The sequence below is a fragment of the Heteronotia binoei genome, chromosome 12, assembly GCF_032191835.1.
Source record: "Heteronotia binoei isolate CCM8104 ecotype False Entrance Well chromosome 12, APGP_CSIRO_Hbin_v1, whole genome shotgun sequence".
Taxonomy (NCBI): Eukaryota; Metazoa; Chordata; class Lepidosauria; order Squamata; family Gekkonidae; genus Heteronotia; species Heteronotia binoei.
In genome coordinates, this window is record NC_083234.1 from 72,046,959 (window position 1) to 72,061,890 (window position 14,932).

General features: G+C 47.8%; 1 protein-coding gene across 1 annotated transcript in view; it reads left to right on the forward strand.

Annotated features, from left to right (window-relative positions):
- CFAP77 (cilia and flagella associated protein 77) overlaps positions 1–14,932 on the forward strand; it is a 172,682-nt gene that overhangs the window by 144,257 nt on the left and 13,493 nt on the right. Inside the window, exons 4-5 of the mRNA XM_060250941.1 lie at positions 2,202–2,307; positions 3,807–3,908. Coding sequence (XP_060106924.1) covers positions 2,202–2,307; positions 3,807–3,908 — 208 coding nt within the window. The remainder of the gene's footprint in view (positions 1–2,201; positions 2,308–3,806; positions 3,909–14,932) is intronic.

The window sequence follows — 14,932 nt, forward strand, 5'->3', positions numbered from 1 at the left end:
CCCACAAGGACCTAACCTCTTCCGGCAGCTGGTTCCAGCTGCTGAGAAGGTGCAATCCCTGGTAGTCATCAGTCTCGCCTCTCTCGGCCCGGGGATCACTAAAAGATGTTGAGTGCCCAATCTTAGTACCCTCTGGGGAATGTGTCGGGACAGACGGTCCCTCAGGTAGGCAGGTCCTCGGCCATAAAGGGCTTTAAAGGTAATGACCGGCACCTTGTAGCGAATCCGGTATACTGTTGGCAGCCAGTGCAATTTTTGCAGCACCGGTTGTTTGTGCTGTATGAGAGTAATTGTATTCGGGGGCCGTTCATGAACATAATCTGATGGTTAAGGTGGTTCACTGATGATCTCATGCCAAGGGCCATCCAAAATCCTGCAACTGACCATGGCAGCCCACTGATCACCAGTGTTTTTATACATCTTTGGGGCATTTTTTTTTAAAGTGCAACCTTCGTATCACTAGGCTGCCTGTCTCTACAGAGATCTGTTCCCTTGGAGAGAACGGCTGCTTTGGAAGGTGGACTCTGTGGCATTTATACCCTGTTGCTGAGGGCCCCTCCTTTGCCCTTCTCCAAACCCCACCTCCAAGTCTCCAGGAATTTCCAAACCCTGAACTGACCTAGGGTTGCCAGATCTACGGTATGTCGGAAAATACTTGGAGACTTTGGGGGTGGATTGTTAGGATATCGTTAGCAGAGTAGACTGCAAAAATAGCTAGACACACGCTTGTAGCTTTAACAAAGTAATCTTTACTTGTCTATTGAGGGAAAGGGTAACTTGGAGTTCTACAAAATAAGAAAAGGATTTAACATCCCATCTGACTCCTCTAACTACATGGTGACTCTCTCAAGTCTCAACCACAACTGCACGGAGATCTGAGGATTTAAAACAAAGGGTCATAAAGTGTAACCTAATACTTTCCCACAGACCATCCCCAAATCTATTAATTACCCAATTAGGGCTTTCCCTCACAGGTTAATATGCATATTGACACCTAGCTTCTGGCGGAAGATACCTGCAGAGCTTCTGATAGATCCTACCACTGACTAGCTAAGTATCAGAATGCATAAAGAAACAATAAATTAACTCATGACTCCAGGAAGTGAAGTTGCCAAAAACCCAACATGGATCCGGGAGAGGTTGGGGGTTGGGGAGGGGAGGGGCCTCCACATGGTCCAAAGCCGTAGAGTCCACCCTTCAAAGCGGCCATTTTCTCCAAGGGAGCTGATCTCTGCCAGCTGGAGATCAATGATAAAAGCAGGAGATCTAACTAGTGCGGGGGGGGAAAGCGTGGAGACATTTTGTCCTTCATAAGCTTATGTATTAAAGATTGTGTCTTCATTTACATTGTGAAACTGTCTGATAATCCCTTCCCTGAGGAAATCTCTGAAACAGGACGTAGAATACTGGCTGTCCTGTCGCAGATCTCTTCATGGGATTGCTGAAATTGGAACCCTTACTGCCCGTACTGTTTTGACTTGGATTGTACTTGATTACTATGAATTGAGTTTCTGTGACTGAAATTTGTAACATTTGCCTGTCCTATTTGTAATAAATGCTTGTATATTTTCATAGTAATTTGGGTCACAGGAGTCTTTGGTTTACGTTGCTAGTATCTCTGAGAGCCAGTTTGGTGCAGTGGTTAAGTGTGTGGACTCTTATCTGGGAGAACCGGGTTTGATTCCCCACTCCTCCACTTGCAGCTGCTGGAATGGCCTTGAGTCAGCCATAGCTCTTTCACAGAGTTGTCCTTGAAAGGGCGGCTGCTGTGAGAGTCCTCTCAGTCCCACCCATCTCACAGGGTGTCTGTTGTGGGGGAGGAAGATAAAGGAGATTGTAAGCTGCTCTGAGATTCAGAGCAAAGGGTGGGATATAAATCCAATATATTATTATTATTATTATTATTACATTCCCACCTGGAGGCTGGCAACTCTAGCTCTGCTCCAGCGCCTTCAACAGCCTGGCCACATCCAGAAATTATGCATGTGAAGCTTTTCCCATCTCTCTGTGCCCAGAAAAGGTTCATGTCAGGAGACCACTGAAGGCTCAGGAGGAGTAGGGCTGGGAGAGCAGGAGGCAGTTTGGCAGCTTCTGGAGGGATCTGTCTGCTGGGCCCATGCAAGAAATGCCAAACTAGAGAGTCCCCCGGTCTGATCCCAAAAGTCACATCTTTTCTTTTTCATTCTAAATTTTTCTCCCAGGCCTTCCACCCCATTCTTCGACCTGCTTCAGCATAAATACAAAGATATCTGGATGGAACAGCAAAGAGTCCTTATTCGAGCCCAGAAGGAGGAGAAGAAGCAAAAGGTAAGTCCGTCTTCTAAGGATGCAAAAGCCCCCCTTCTCTTTATGGCCGGTCAGTTCTGTCCTGCCTTTGAAGTGGACTTTGACCTCCACCCCCACCTAGTTGTCAGAGGGGGACAGCTGACGTTTTGCTGTAGGACAGGGGTGCCCAAACTAACTCGGGAGCCACCTGTGGCTCTTTCTGTTGTGTGGCTCTTGAAGCCCTCACCGCCCTGTCGGCTGGCTTGGAGAAGGCATTTGTCTCTTTAAATCACTTCTCCAAGCCAAGCCAGCTGGCAGCTTGGAGAATGCATTTAAAGTTAAAGCTGCTTTCTTTCCACCTCTCCTTCCTTCCTTCTTCCCTCCCTCCCTCCCTCTGATGTGGCTCTCAAACTTCTGACGTTCATGTCTTGCAGCTCTCAAACATCTGACGTTGATTCTATGTGGCTCTTACATTAAGCAAGTTTGGCCACCCATACTCTAGGACAGGGGTGGCCAAACGTGGTTAACCTAAAAGCCACATAGGAAAAATTTCAGATGTTTGAGAGCCACAAGACATGAACATCAGATGTTTGAGAGCCAAGGAAGGAAGGAAGGAAGGAAAATAGTTGGGCAGGAAGATGAGGGAGGGAGAGGTAGAAAGAAAGCAACATTAAATGCATTGTCCAAGCTGTCAGGTGGCTTGGCTTGGAGAAGTGATTTAAAGAGACAAATGCCTTCTCCAAACTGGCCAACAGGGTGGTAGGAGCTTTGAGAGCCACACAACATGTGTGAAAGAGCCACATGTCTTCCCCAAGTTGCAGTTTGGCCACCCCTGCTCTAGGATCTGGGGCCAAGGGAAGTGAGAGCTTTAAAAACCTTCTGTCAGTGAGGCTCACTCCTCCTCTCCATTACCACCATTATCCCGACTCTCACACCCACCTCCATGTCCTTCAGCTGCCCCCTTTGGAATGGGAGGCCACCCCACATGATAGGGTTGCCAGGTCTGACTCAAGAAATATCTGGGGACTTTGGGGGTGGAGCCAGAAGCAAGGGTGTGACAAGCACGATTGAATTCAAAGAGAGTTCTGGCCATCACATTTGGCTGTTTCTACACTCAAGGTCGATTCTGATTTTATGAGCATTGAATCTGCCTGCAGAAAACTGTTCTAAAAGTACTCTTGTAAAGTGAGGAGCAACTCCGGAGTGAATCCGCTTTCAGTGCCAATTCAAGAACATGAGTGTAGACAACTTAAGATAATGCAAAGCTGGACAGAAGTGAAAGCGGTATGCAATGTAGATGAACATTTTAAACGTGCACCGAGAGAGGATCTTCTGTCAAGTGTAGAAACAGCCTTAAAGTCCCTTCAAACTTTTCTTGGAGGACTGGTGCCTCTCAGCTGTCAACCCTCGTCCAGCCATCGAAAGGTGTCAGGCAAGCGGGACTATCCAAATCCATTCATAATAGTCGGTCCCCTTTTCACTTCCCCTCCATTGAAAGGCATCCTGGGTGCAGCCTTATAGCTTCTGCTGTTTGCTTTTAGAAACGCAGAGGGAAAGTGTACGAAACGTACACAAGTATGCTCCGGAAGTTCCAGCCCCCGATGAAGACAGAGCAGCTTTGGCGCATGCCCCACTTTCAGAAGGTACGTCTGAGCCACAGCCAAGGGGTTTTTCTTTCCTTTTCAGGTATTTGGTGTTTGTGTGTGTCTGCACCTGGAAGTTATGGTGACCTCTGGTAACCTGACTCCATGCTGGGGGCCTGGAGGATATTCAGAGAAGTGGCTTGATACAGCCTGCCCTGTCCACCAGACTGCTGGTATTCCAAGGAAATCTCCCACCCAAGTACTTGCCAGGGTTGACCCTGTTTAGCTTCTGATGAGATCGGGCTTGCTTGGGCTATCCAGGTCAGGGCAGCTAGGGGATTTCTTGATGCTTGGGAGGGGGCAACAGTGGGGGGCTTGTAGTGTCCTGGCCCCACTGATGGACCTCCTGAGGGCACCTGGGTTTTTTGGCCACTGTGTGACACAGAGTGTTGGACTGGATGGGCCATTGGCCTGATCCAACAGGGCTTCTCTTATGTTCTTATGTGACACAGAGTGTTGGACTGGATGGGCCACTGGCCTGATCCAACATGGCTTCTCTTATGTTCTTATGTGACACAGAGTGCTGGACTGGATGGGCCACTGGCCTGATCCAACAGGGCTTCTCTTATGTTCTTATGTGACACAGAGTGCTGGACTGGATGGGCCACTGGCCTGATCCAACAGGGCTTCTCTTATGTTCTTATGTGACACAGAGTGCTGGACTGAATGGGCCACTGGCCTGATCCAACAGGGCTTCTCTTATGTTCTTATGTGACACAGAGTGTTGGACTGGATGGGCCACTGGCCTGATCCGACATGCCTTCTCTTATGCTCTTACGTCCTCCAGACTGGCTTTTTATGTCAATGTTCTTTGCCAAGGTGTACAAAACATACGCTGTTGCTGCAGCTCAAGTAGGGGCCTGCCCCAGGAGCAAGGAGGCATTGAAAGTCTCCCCCAAACCTGTGAAAGGCACGGTTTCCACACGTGGTGGTTCTCCACATGTCAGAGAAAAGAAGAAGAAGAAAACAAGAGAAAACAACTTGACTCCTATTTTGTAAGATACTCAGTTGACCATTGTTAGAAGTGAATTTGATTGTACATCAAATTCTTAGGAAGTATGTCTAAATTTGCCAAATATTCTACAATAGGAAACCAAATTGATACAAAATGTTTTTCGCACTTATCCACAGAAGCAAAAAAAAACATTGAACTGGAAATTTTAGCCATTATAAAATGTTCCCACATGTTGTTGCCAGTCGATCATTGTTGGCTTATAATGGGATATCCATTTGGCTGCAATGGAAGTGCATACTACTGATAACAAAATGTGTATCCTTATAATTTCAGTCAAGTTATCATCTGAGGGAGACCATTTGCTTAATAACCAAACTTTGGGGTCAAACGGAAGTTTGATATTGGTTATCTGGTGTATTTTTGCAATAATCTTTTCCCAATTTTTTTTATATATATACAGGTCCAGCAGAAGTGGAAGAATTCACCTTTAATACCACAATATAATATAATCACAGTTTAGATCAGTGAATTCAGTCAGTCTCTTATACAAAATACAAGGAACGTATTCACCAGGAAACCAGTTCCATTTCTTCCATGCAACTCAATGCCAACTCTTGTTAGGAAAATCCTAACAAGAAACTTCCTTGTATTTTGTATAAGAGAATGATTTTTAGCCTGGAGAGGAGGCAGCTGAGAGGTGATATGATCACCGTCTTCAAGTACTTGAAGGGCTGTCATATAGAGGATGGTGTGAAATTGTTTTCTGTGGCCCCAGAAGGTAGGACCCGAACCAATGGGTTGAAATTAAATCAAAAGAGTTTCCGGCTCATCATTAGGAAGAACTTCCTGACCGTTAGAGTGATTCCTCAGCGAAACAGGCTTCCTCAAGAGGCGGTGGGCTCTTCTTCCTTGGAGGTTTTTAAACAGAAATTAGATGGCCATCTGACAGCGATGAAGATCCTGTGAATTTGGGGTAGGTATTTGTGGGTTTCTTGCATTGCGCAGGGGGTTGGACTAGATAACCGTGGAGGTCCCTTCCAACTCTGTGATTCTGTGATTGAATTCACTGGTCTAAATTATGATTATATTCTATTGTATTCAATTTGATATAATCTTTTGTATTGGTTGGTTCTTATTGAGGCTTGTTTTCACAGAAGCAGTGTGCTTTGGATTCCCCTGCCTTTCTCTGCCGTGATTCTGTTTGGATTTCACACACCCTCCAGGTTGGGCCTGGAGAACCCCGAGAATCACAATTCATCTGTAGTCTACAGAAATCAGTTCCTCTGAACAAAATGGCTACCGGAAGATGGAATCCATGGCATTCTACCCTGCCAAAGTCCCTCCCCTGCCCTCCTCAAGGCTCCACTCCCAAGCTTCCAAGAAATTTCCTAACCAGGATCTGGCTGCTCTTGCTAGGGTTGCCAAATCCAATTCAAGAAATATCTGGAGACTTTGAGGGTGGAGCCAGGAGACATTGGGGGCGGAGCCAGGAGCAAGGTTGTGACAAGCACAATTGAACTCCGAAGGGAGTTCTGGCCATCACATTTATAGGGACCTCACACCTTTTAAATGCCTTCCCTCCATTGGAAATAAGGAAGGATAGGGGCACCTTCTTTTGGGGCTCATAGAATTGGACCCCCTGGTCCAATCCTTTGAAACATGGAGGGTGTTTTGAGGTGAGGCATTGGATGCTTGCTGCAAATTTGGTGCCTCTGCCTCAAAAAACAGCCCCTTCCCCAAGTCCCAGATACCCACAGATCAATTCTCCATTATACCCTACGGGAATCGGTCTCCATAGGGAATAATAGCAGACATTTCCCTTTGCCCTTCACTTTCTGATGACCCTGAAGTGGGGGGAGGGCCTCCAAACTGAGGGATCCCCAGCCCCCACCTGGGGATTGGCAACCCTATTTCTTGCTGTCCCTTTAATCCTTGCCTTCTTTTTGTTCGTAGCCGAGTCTTAGCCTGGCGTTGGAGCTTTGCGCCTTGGCAAAAGGCCAAACCGCCCAGAAAAGCCGGCCCTCACTAATTGCTTCGGTCCGTCCTGTCTGCTCTGCAGGCCCAGGCTGGGCGGCATTACACAGTCGTTCAGTCACTAAAAGTTAGACAAATGGAATATTTTCGCATTTTGGATGTAGGGTTCAGCCCCACTGCCTTAGAATAATGGGCACATGCTATTAAGCCAACCATTTGATTTCCAGGATTTCACGCGCCATACATTTTGCTCTTCTTTGAAAGCTCCGTGCAGGAAAGAGAGCCCCAATTTGCACCTCCTGGGTTCCTCTGGGGCTCGGCTGGCCCAGACCTCTTCGCTGACCTAATAGGGGTAAAGTGGGAAACGGGCCAGTTACATGCTGAGCTAGAGTGGATTAGTGGAAGTTGTTCAACTGTGGCGTTTCTGCCAGCTCAGACTGGCAATTGCTTAGCACATAACCCATAGTAAATAGGGGAGAATAAGCACCGTTTCCATCCTAAAAAAACACAAAACAAACGGGGTAGCATAGAAGCCTGCATCTCTCTTTGCCGTAAGAAGCCAGTCCAAAGTATTGCTTTAGGTAGGTATGTGATAGATGTATTTTTAAATATGGGTTTCAAAAGTTAAAAGGTTGAATGCAGGGCTTTTTTTGTAATAGGAACGCCTTTGCATATTAGGCCACACACCCCCTGATGTAGCCACACTAGGTGTTTAGAGAACTAGCTTTTACAAAGAATCATTGCAAACCGATTGCATTCTGTAATTTTATTTTGGTTTTCTTCCTTTTTTTTAAGGACTTGATTTCAGGTGGATATTTTAGTTTTGAAACCGTTGTTTATGGCACCAGCTGGCCATGTGCGCACTGAAAACAAGCTTACTCAGGTTTCCCACTTTCTGCCTCCTTTAAGGCAGCACCCCTTAGCATAATTAACTATTTCCTGACTCCTCTCCAAGGCTTTCCTGAATGAATCCTTAATCAGTTCTTGGTAGGGTTGCCAAGTCCCCCGCAGTCTCCAGCGAAGGACTTTATTTCACGCGCACGTTGCGCACACAGCACAATGACATCACCCAGAAGTAACGTCATCGCGCCGGTGTGCGCTGGCTGTTCTAGGTGTTTCTGGGGAAACGCCATGGTTTTCCCGGACGCTCTAGCAATTTGGGAGGTTAAAACTCTATGGTGCCAATTGTACCATAGAGTTTTCCCTCCCAAATTGCTAGAGCGTCCGAGTGACACCATAGAGTTTTCCTGGAAATGCCTAGAGCGGCCGGTGCACAGCATTGCTGGTGTGATGACATCACTTCCGGGTGATGTCATTGCGCCAGCAACGTCAGGGGAGGTTAGGAACCTCCCAAATGTCGGCTGGCAGGTTGGGAACCTCCAGGGCGGGGGAAACCAGCGGGGTTTGCAGCCCTAGTTCTTGGGATACAAGTGTACACTTTAATTACTGTTCTCTTTGCAGTGTGTCCAGCTGTTCACTCAATTTTTTTTTTATCATAGCCCCACAATTATGGAATTGTGATAGTGAAAAATAAACTAGTGAGCAACAGCTTTGGCTCAAAAGGGCAAAGCGGTGAGCAAATCCTCTCCCCATCACAGGTCCCTATGAAAAGGAACACATTTGGAGATCCATTCAGGAATCTCTTGGCCACTTTGAGTGGAAAGCAACTAATGAATTAAGCACAGAGAAGCAGAAGTGCTCGTAGCTGTGAATCAAAAAAAGGAAACAGCATCTAAAGGGACAATGGTTGGAAGAGGCAGAGCTTTTGCTGAATGGGACCAAGTAATCAGGAGAATGGGCAGGGCTTTTGTTGTAGCAGGAGCCCCTTTGCATATTAGGCCACACACCCCTGATGTAGCCAATCCTCCTGGAGCTTACAGGGCTCTTCTCACAGGGCTTACTGTAAGCTCCAGGAGGATTGGCTACATCAGGGGGGTGTAGCCTAATATGCAAAGGCGTTCCTGCTACCAAAAAAAATGCCCTGTTAAACCTGTTTTTTAATAATAATAATAATAATAATAATTTTTTTATTTCTATCCCGCCCTCCCCGCCGGGGCAGGCTCAGGGCGGCTCACAACATAAAACACACATTACATCAATTATACTTATAAAATAGTTAAAACAATTACAGAATATTAAAATTAACATAACAGTATGGCGTTAAAACAGGTTTCAATAAATTTCAGAAGTAAAAACATTTCAGGAATAAAAGCATTTCTAGCAGCATATCTAGATTTGTCACAGTTTTTCGCTAGTTGAAGGCCATCTTGAAAAGGTGGGTCTTACAGGCCCTACGGAATCCCTCTAAACATCGTAGGGCCCTCACCTCCTCAGGGAGTTGGTTCCACAGTAATGGCCTCCCTTGGCCCAGGGATATTCAACTGGTTTTTCCCAGATGACCTCAGTGCCCTCTGGGGCTCATATGGGGAGAGACGGTCCCTTAGGTAGGTAGGTCCTCGGCCAGGGAACTGGTTCACACGTATACATCCATCACTTGAATACCAGTAACTTGCATGTAGGAATGGCCATCGCAGATTAATGCCAGAGACAAAAGTTTTCATCCTAGGTAGAGTTAACTAGGGGGCACCTGGGGTAACCGCCCTGGACCCCTGCACTGGAGGGGCCAGAAGGGGAGAGGGTCCGGTCCCCAAGATTCCCTGCTTGCCACCCGCTGCTGCCCTCTCTGCCACCATCTTGACTAGAAAGGCAATGATGGCAAGGGTATCATGCAGGCAGCAACCAACAATCAGCTGCGGGGCGGACATCCCCACACTCACTGCCCTACAGCTGGTTGCATTGACTGGCCACTGCCTTCCCTCTCTACACCTGAGCTGCTTGAATCTCAAGCAGCATCGGAACAATCAGCAGTCAGGTAGGGAGAGACCCTGGATCGTCCTGCAGCTGAGCCACCTGAGCACTGGGGCAGTGGGGAATGTGTGTCTCCAAAAGCAGTGCAGCTGATTGCTGCCACACCCGCCATACCCAGAGAGCCAGTTTGGTGTAGTGGTTCAGTGTGCGGACTCTTATCTGGGAGAACCGGTTTTGATTCCCCACTCCTCCACATGCACCTGTTGACGTGACCGTAGGTCAGCCACAAGTTCTCTCAAGGCTGTTCTGCTCAAGAGCAGTTTCTGTCAGAGCTCTCTCAGCCCCACCTACCTCACAGGCAGTGTTCCCTCTCAGCTGAGTTAGCGTGAGCTGGCTCACACATTTTTGTCTTCGCTCAGGAAAAATGGCCCCAGAGCACAATAATTTATGCAGTAGCTCACAACTTTAAGGCCAGTAGCTCACAAAGTAGAATTTTTGCTCACAAGACTCTGCGGCTTAGAGGGAACATGGCTCACAGGGTGTCTGTTGTGGGCGGGGGAGGGAAAGGAGATTTGTAAGCCGCTCTGAGACTCCTTTGGCTAGCAAAAGGCGGTGTATAAATCCAACCACTTCTCTTCTTCTCTATCCAGTAATTCTGGGGGCCCATCTTTCTATGGGAGGTATTTTTGTATTTCTCTCTGTGTGTACGAGAGTGTGTGTGTGTGCACCTGGAAGTCATGGTGACCTCTGGTAACTGCCCCCTACTGGGGGCCTGGAGGGTGGCTGAAGAAAGCCTGCCCTTGCCTCCCGACTGCTGGTATTCCCAGGAGATGTCCCACCCAAGTACTTGCCGGAGTCAACCCTGCTTAGCTCCTGGATTTTTACATCACTTCCCATGAAGGGGGGGGGGGCAGAGCTGTGGGCTTAGTATCAGCCTAGACCAGGGAGAGCCAGGTGCAAACCCCCACTCTGCCATGGAGGCTTGTGGGGAGAGGGGCTTGGGCCAGGCCTACCTACCTCACAGGGCTGTTGTAAGGATTAAAGGGGAGGAGAGGAGAACAATCTGGGTTCCCACTGGGAAGAAAGGCAGGATACAAATGAAGTAGAAATTGTGTTCTAAAAAAAGAAGGCAAAATGAACCTGGGAGAGGAATGTGTTCCACCCTGAGCCCCTTAAAGTGGAGTTCAGTTCACACATTCAGCTGCCAGGCATCAGGGTTTGAGAAATCAAGAGAAGTGCCTGTATTGTGTGGACCAGGCGAGGTGTCAAACCCAGGCCAGGTCACCCAAGAGAGCCAGTTTGGCGTAGTGGTTTGGCGTAGTGGTTAGAGCGGCGGACTCTAATCTGGAGAGCCAGGTTGGATTCCCCACATGCAGCTGCTGGGTGACCTTCTCTCAGTGTCCTTTCAAAAGCAGTTCTCTCAGAGCTCTCTCAACCCCACCTACCTCACAGGTTGTCTGTTGTGGGGAGAGGAAGGGAAGGAGATTGGAAGCCGCTTTTGAGACTGATTCACCCAAAGGGTGATTAACACATGGAATTCACTGCCACAGAAGGTGGCGGCGGCTGCAAGCATAGCCAGCTTCAAGAGGGGACTGGATAAACATGGAGCAGAGGTCCATCCGTGGCTATTAGCTATAGCGTATTATTGGAACTGTCTGTCTGGGACAGTGATGCTCTGTATCGGGGTGGCCAAACCGTGGCTTGGGAGCCACATGTGTCTCTTTTACACATACTGTGTGGCTCTTGAAACCCCCACCGCCCTGTTGGCTGGCTTGGAGAAGGTATCTGTCTCCTTAAGTCACTTCTCCAAGCCAAGACAGCCAGCAGCTTGGAGAATGCATTTAAAGTTAAAGTTGCTTTCTTTCCACCTCTCCCTCCATCCCCCACATCTATTTGCCTGCCTGTTTGTCTGCTTTGCGGCTCTCAAACATCTGATGTTCATGTCTTGTGGCTCTCAAACATCTGATATTTATTATATGTGCCTCTTACATTAAGCAAGTTTGGCCACCTCTGCTCTGTATTCTTGGTGCAACAGTGCTTGGGGCAACAGTGTGAGGACTTCTTGTGTCCTGGCCCCGCTGATGGACCTCCGGATGGCACCTGGGGTTTTTTGGCCACTGTGTGACACAGAGTGTTGGACTGGATGGGCCACTGGCCTGATCCAACATGGCTTCTCTTATGTTCCTGTGAGATACCGTGACAGGTGGGGTATAAATCCAATCTCTTCTTCTTCTGCATAACTGATGTGCTGCATTCAACTTGGGGAGGGGGGGGGTCACTAACAGCATTAAAACAAGCTCCAGCTCACCGTGGCACACAGTTGGGAAGGCATTAACAAGCAAATGTTTGAGTAGCTTGGCAAAAGACTTAATTTACAGCCCAGCACAAAAAAATCAAAAGATTCCTGTCAGTAGATGAGCTGGTCTCCCTAGAACGCACCTGGGAAAGCTCTGGCAGGTAGGGAAACAAATTTCCAGTGAGAGTAATTAAGGGATTGCCCACTGTATCCACTTTTGCAGAACGATTCTGGGCTGCAGAATTTGATACCCACCAGGGATCTAATACAAACTCACTGCCTGATCTTTCCTAAAAACAAACAGCTGAGATGTAACTCCTACACACACACACATGCACGTACACAAATACAAACACTTTACATCTGCTCCATATCTTGTAAGGAAAAGCCATCTGTTTGAACTCAACTGGCAAGACAAACCCTGCTGATCTTTCAAATGTCAGAAAATAAAAAACTGCATTTTGCTGAAGTAACCAGAGTTGGTGCCATCTTATACACCAGGGGTGGCCAAACTAGTTTAACGTTAAAAGCCACGCAGAATAAATGTCAGATGTCTGAGAGCTGCAAAACAGGAAGGAAGGAAGGTGAAGAAGAAGACTGCAGATTTATACCCTGCCCTTCTCTCTGAATCAGAGACTCAGAGCGGCTTACGATCTCCTATATCTTCTCCCCACACAACAGACACCCTGTGAGGTGGGTGGGGCTGAGAGGGCTCTCACAGCAGCTGCCCTTTCAAGGACAACTCCTACAAAAGCTATGGCTGACCCAAGGCCATTCCAGCAGCTGCAAGTGGTGGAGGGGGAAATCAAACCCGGTTCTCCCAGATAAGAGACTGCACACTTAACCACTACACTAAACTGGCTGGAAGGAAGGAAGGGAGGGGCTCTGCTTTTCATGCAGAAGGCCCCAGGTTCACTTCACAGTAGCTCCGGTTAAAATAGCCAAGGTATTTAAAGGATGTGACAGACCTCCACCTGAGACCCTGGAGAGCGGCTGCCAGTCTGAGTAGATTAGGCCTTAACGGTATGACTTGATATAAGGAAGCTTCATGTTTTCAAAAACCCACCACAACAGACAATATCCAGCTTCATATGACTCCATGAACAGCTGGGGGAGGGTGGGAATAGAAATGTTTTTCATTTGGCATGGAAATTACAAGCTAGGCGCCAGGCAAGCTGCTGTGGGGAAGGCACTTCATGGTCAAGGGGCCACCACAGAGAAAGTCCTGTCTCTGCAGGGGGGGGGGGAGTTTTCTGTTAAGTTTAATATCAAATCAACAATATTATTAATAAAGCAGTAAAATATACCCAGCCCTCGCCTGGTTGGCCCAGGTGAGCCTGATCTCATCAGATCTCGGAAGCAAGCAGGGTCGGCCCATGGTTCGTATTTGGAAGGGAGACCACCGAGTTAATCCAAGGCTGTGGTGCAGAGACAGACAATGGGAAACCACCTCTGAACATCTCCTGTCTTTAAAACTCTACAGGGTTGCCATAGGTCACGTGTGACTTGACAGCGCTTTACACCCACACACAGAATATACCCAAGGTCAAATTCCATCTAGCCGCTTGTTATTCCAATGCATAGCAAAAAGAATCAATTTCTCAACAAACTTATCCAGATGTGAACCCATGCAGAATTTCTCTGGGAAGTATGTGTGTATCTATTTATTTATTTAGCATATCCTGCCCTCCCCACCAAAGCAGGCTCAGGGCGGCTTACATTCCACAAAACACATAAAAACCAGTATTGATATTGATAGAGTTGATAGTATTGATAGAGAAAAATATAAAATACATAACAAAAACATAAAACGATTATCAGGTAGTATTTCGATCTTAAAATAGAACAATGGCGGATAGCTACTCGTTCAATCCGTGTTAAATTTTGCTGTTTGGCTGTCGCTACGAGATGTTCTGTCGAGAGAAAGGTCCTAAAGTCACGATGGTGCGTTTGAGGTGGGCCGGACAATTTGGTGTCTGTTGTTATGGGCTAGATGGTTCCATATCTGTTGTTATCTGTTGTCACTGACCTTAATTTACAAATGCCTAGTGGAAGAGCACTGTTTTACAGGCCACCAGCATGGAGCCACAGCAGAAAAGGCCCTGGCATACAAAGTAAGTTTGTATGAAAGCAGGCAGTCCTTCAAGGACCCTGGCTCCAGGCCATTTAAGGCTCTAAGAATGAGGGGGAATCTTGGTGGCACTGTGGGTGGGCATGTGTCACATTCTCAGGGTACAGGCAGGCAGGAGTCCAAAGCCAGTCCAAGGTCAAAGTCCAGGAAGTCAAGCAGGAGCTAAGTCACCAATGCAGAATCACAAACCGGAATCAGAAGTCAATGTCCAAAAGGTCAGGGTGCCAAGGAAATCAAGCAGGTCAGGAATCAGGAAGGAGTGTGGATGCAAGTCAGAGAACAGACTTGTTGCTTCCACAAGGTTAGCAGGTCCTGGGTGGGAGCTCTATGGGAGCCTCAATCAGCCTGCTCCCTGGGTGGCAGCGACTCTGCTAGAACTCAGGGCTGAGAGATCTGAAGCCTTGGCGTGCCTCGTGTCTTCGCTCTGAAAGTTCTTTCCGGAGCCTGCTTCGAACTCTTGAGATGGGAGGAGGAGAGTTTGGAGGAGATTGATCCTCAACAGCTGACACTGGTGCCTGGAGAGTGATTGATGGGCCAGCTGCTGTTTGTTCAGCTGAGGAACTGGCTGGCAACTCTCCCAGGTCTGTTAACCCTTCCGGCTCCTCCTCGTCAGGGCTCATGACAGCATGGCCCTCTGAGCTCAGGGCCTGGGGCAGCTGCCTTGGATGCCCATTGGCCAAGACTGGCCCTGTCCTTTGACTCCTGCTTGAAGATGAAATGGCATCGCATGTGGTTCTTTGAAAACTGTCAAGAGATCTGTTTGTTCAGAGAATTCATATCCCACCTTTCTTGCCCTCACGAGGGCCACCAAGACAGCTAACCATTTAAAGCAGGGGTGTCAAACTCATTTGATGTGAGGG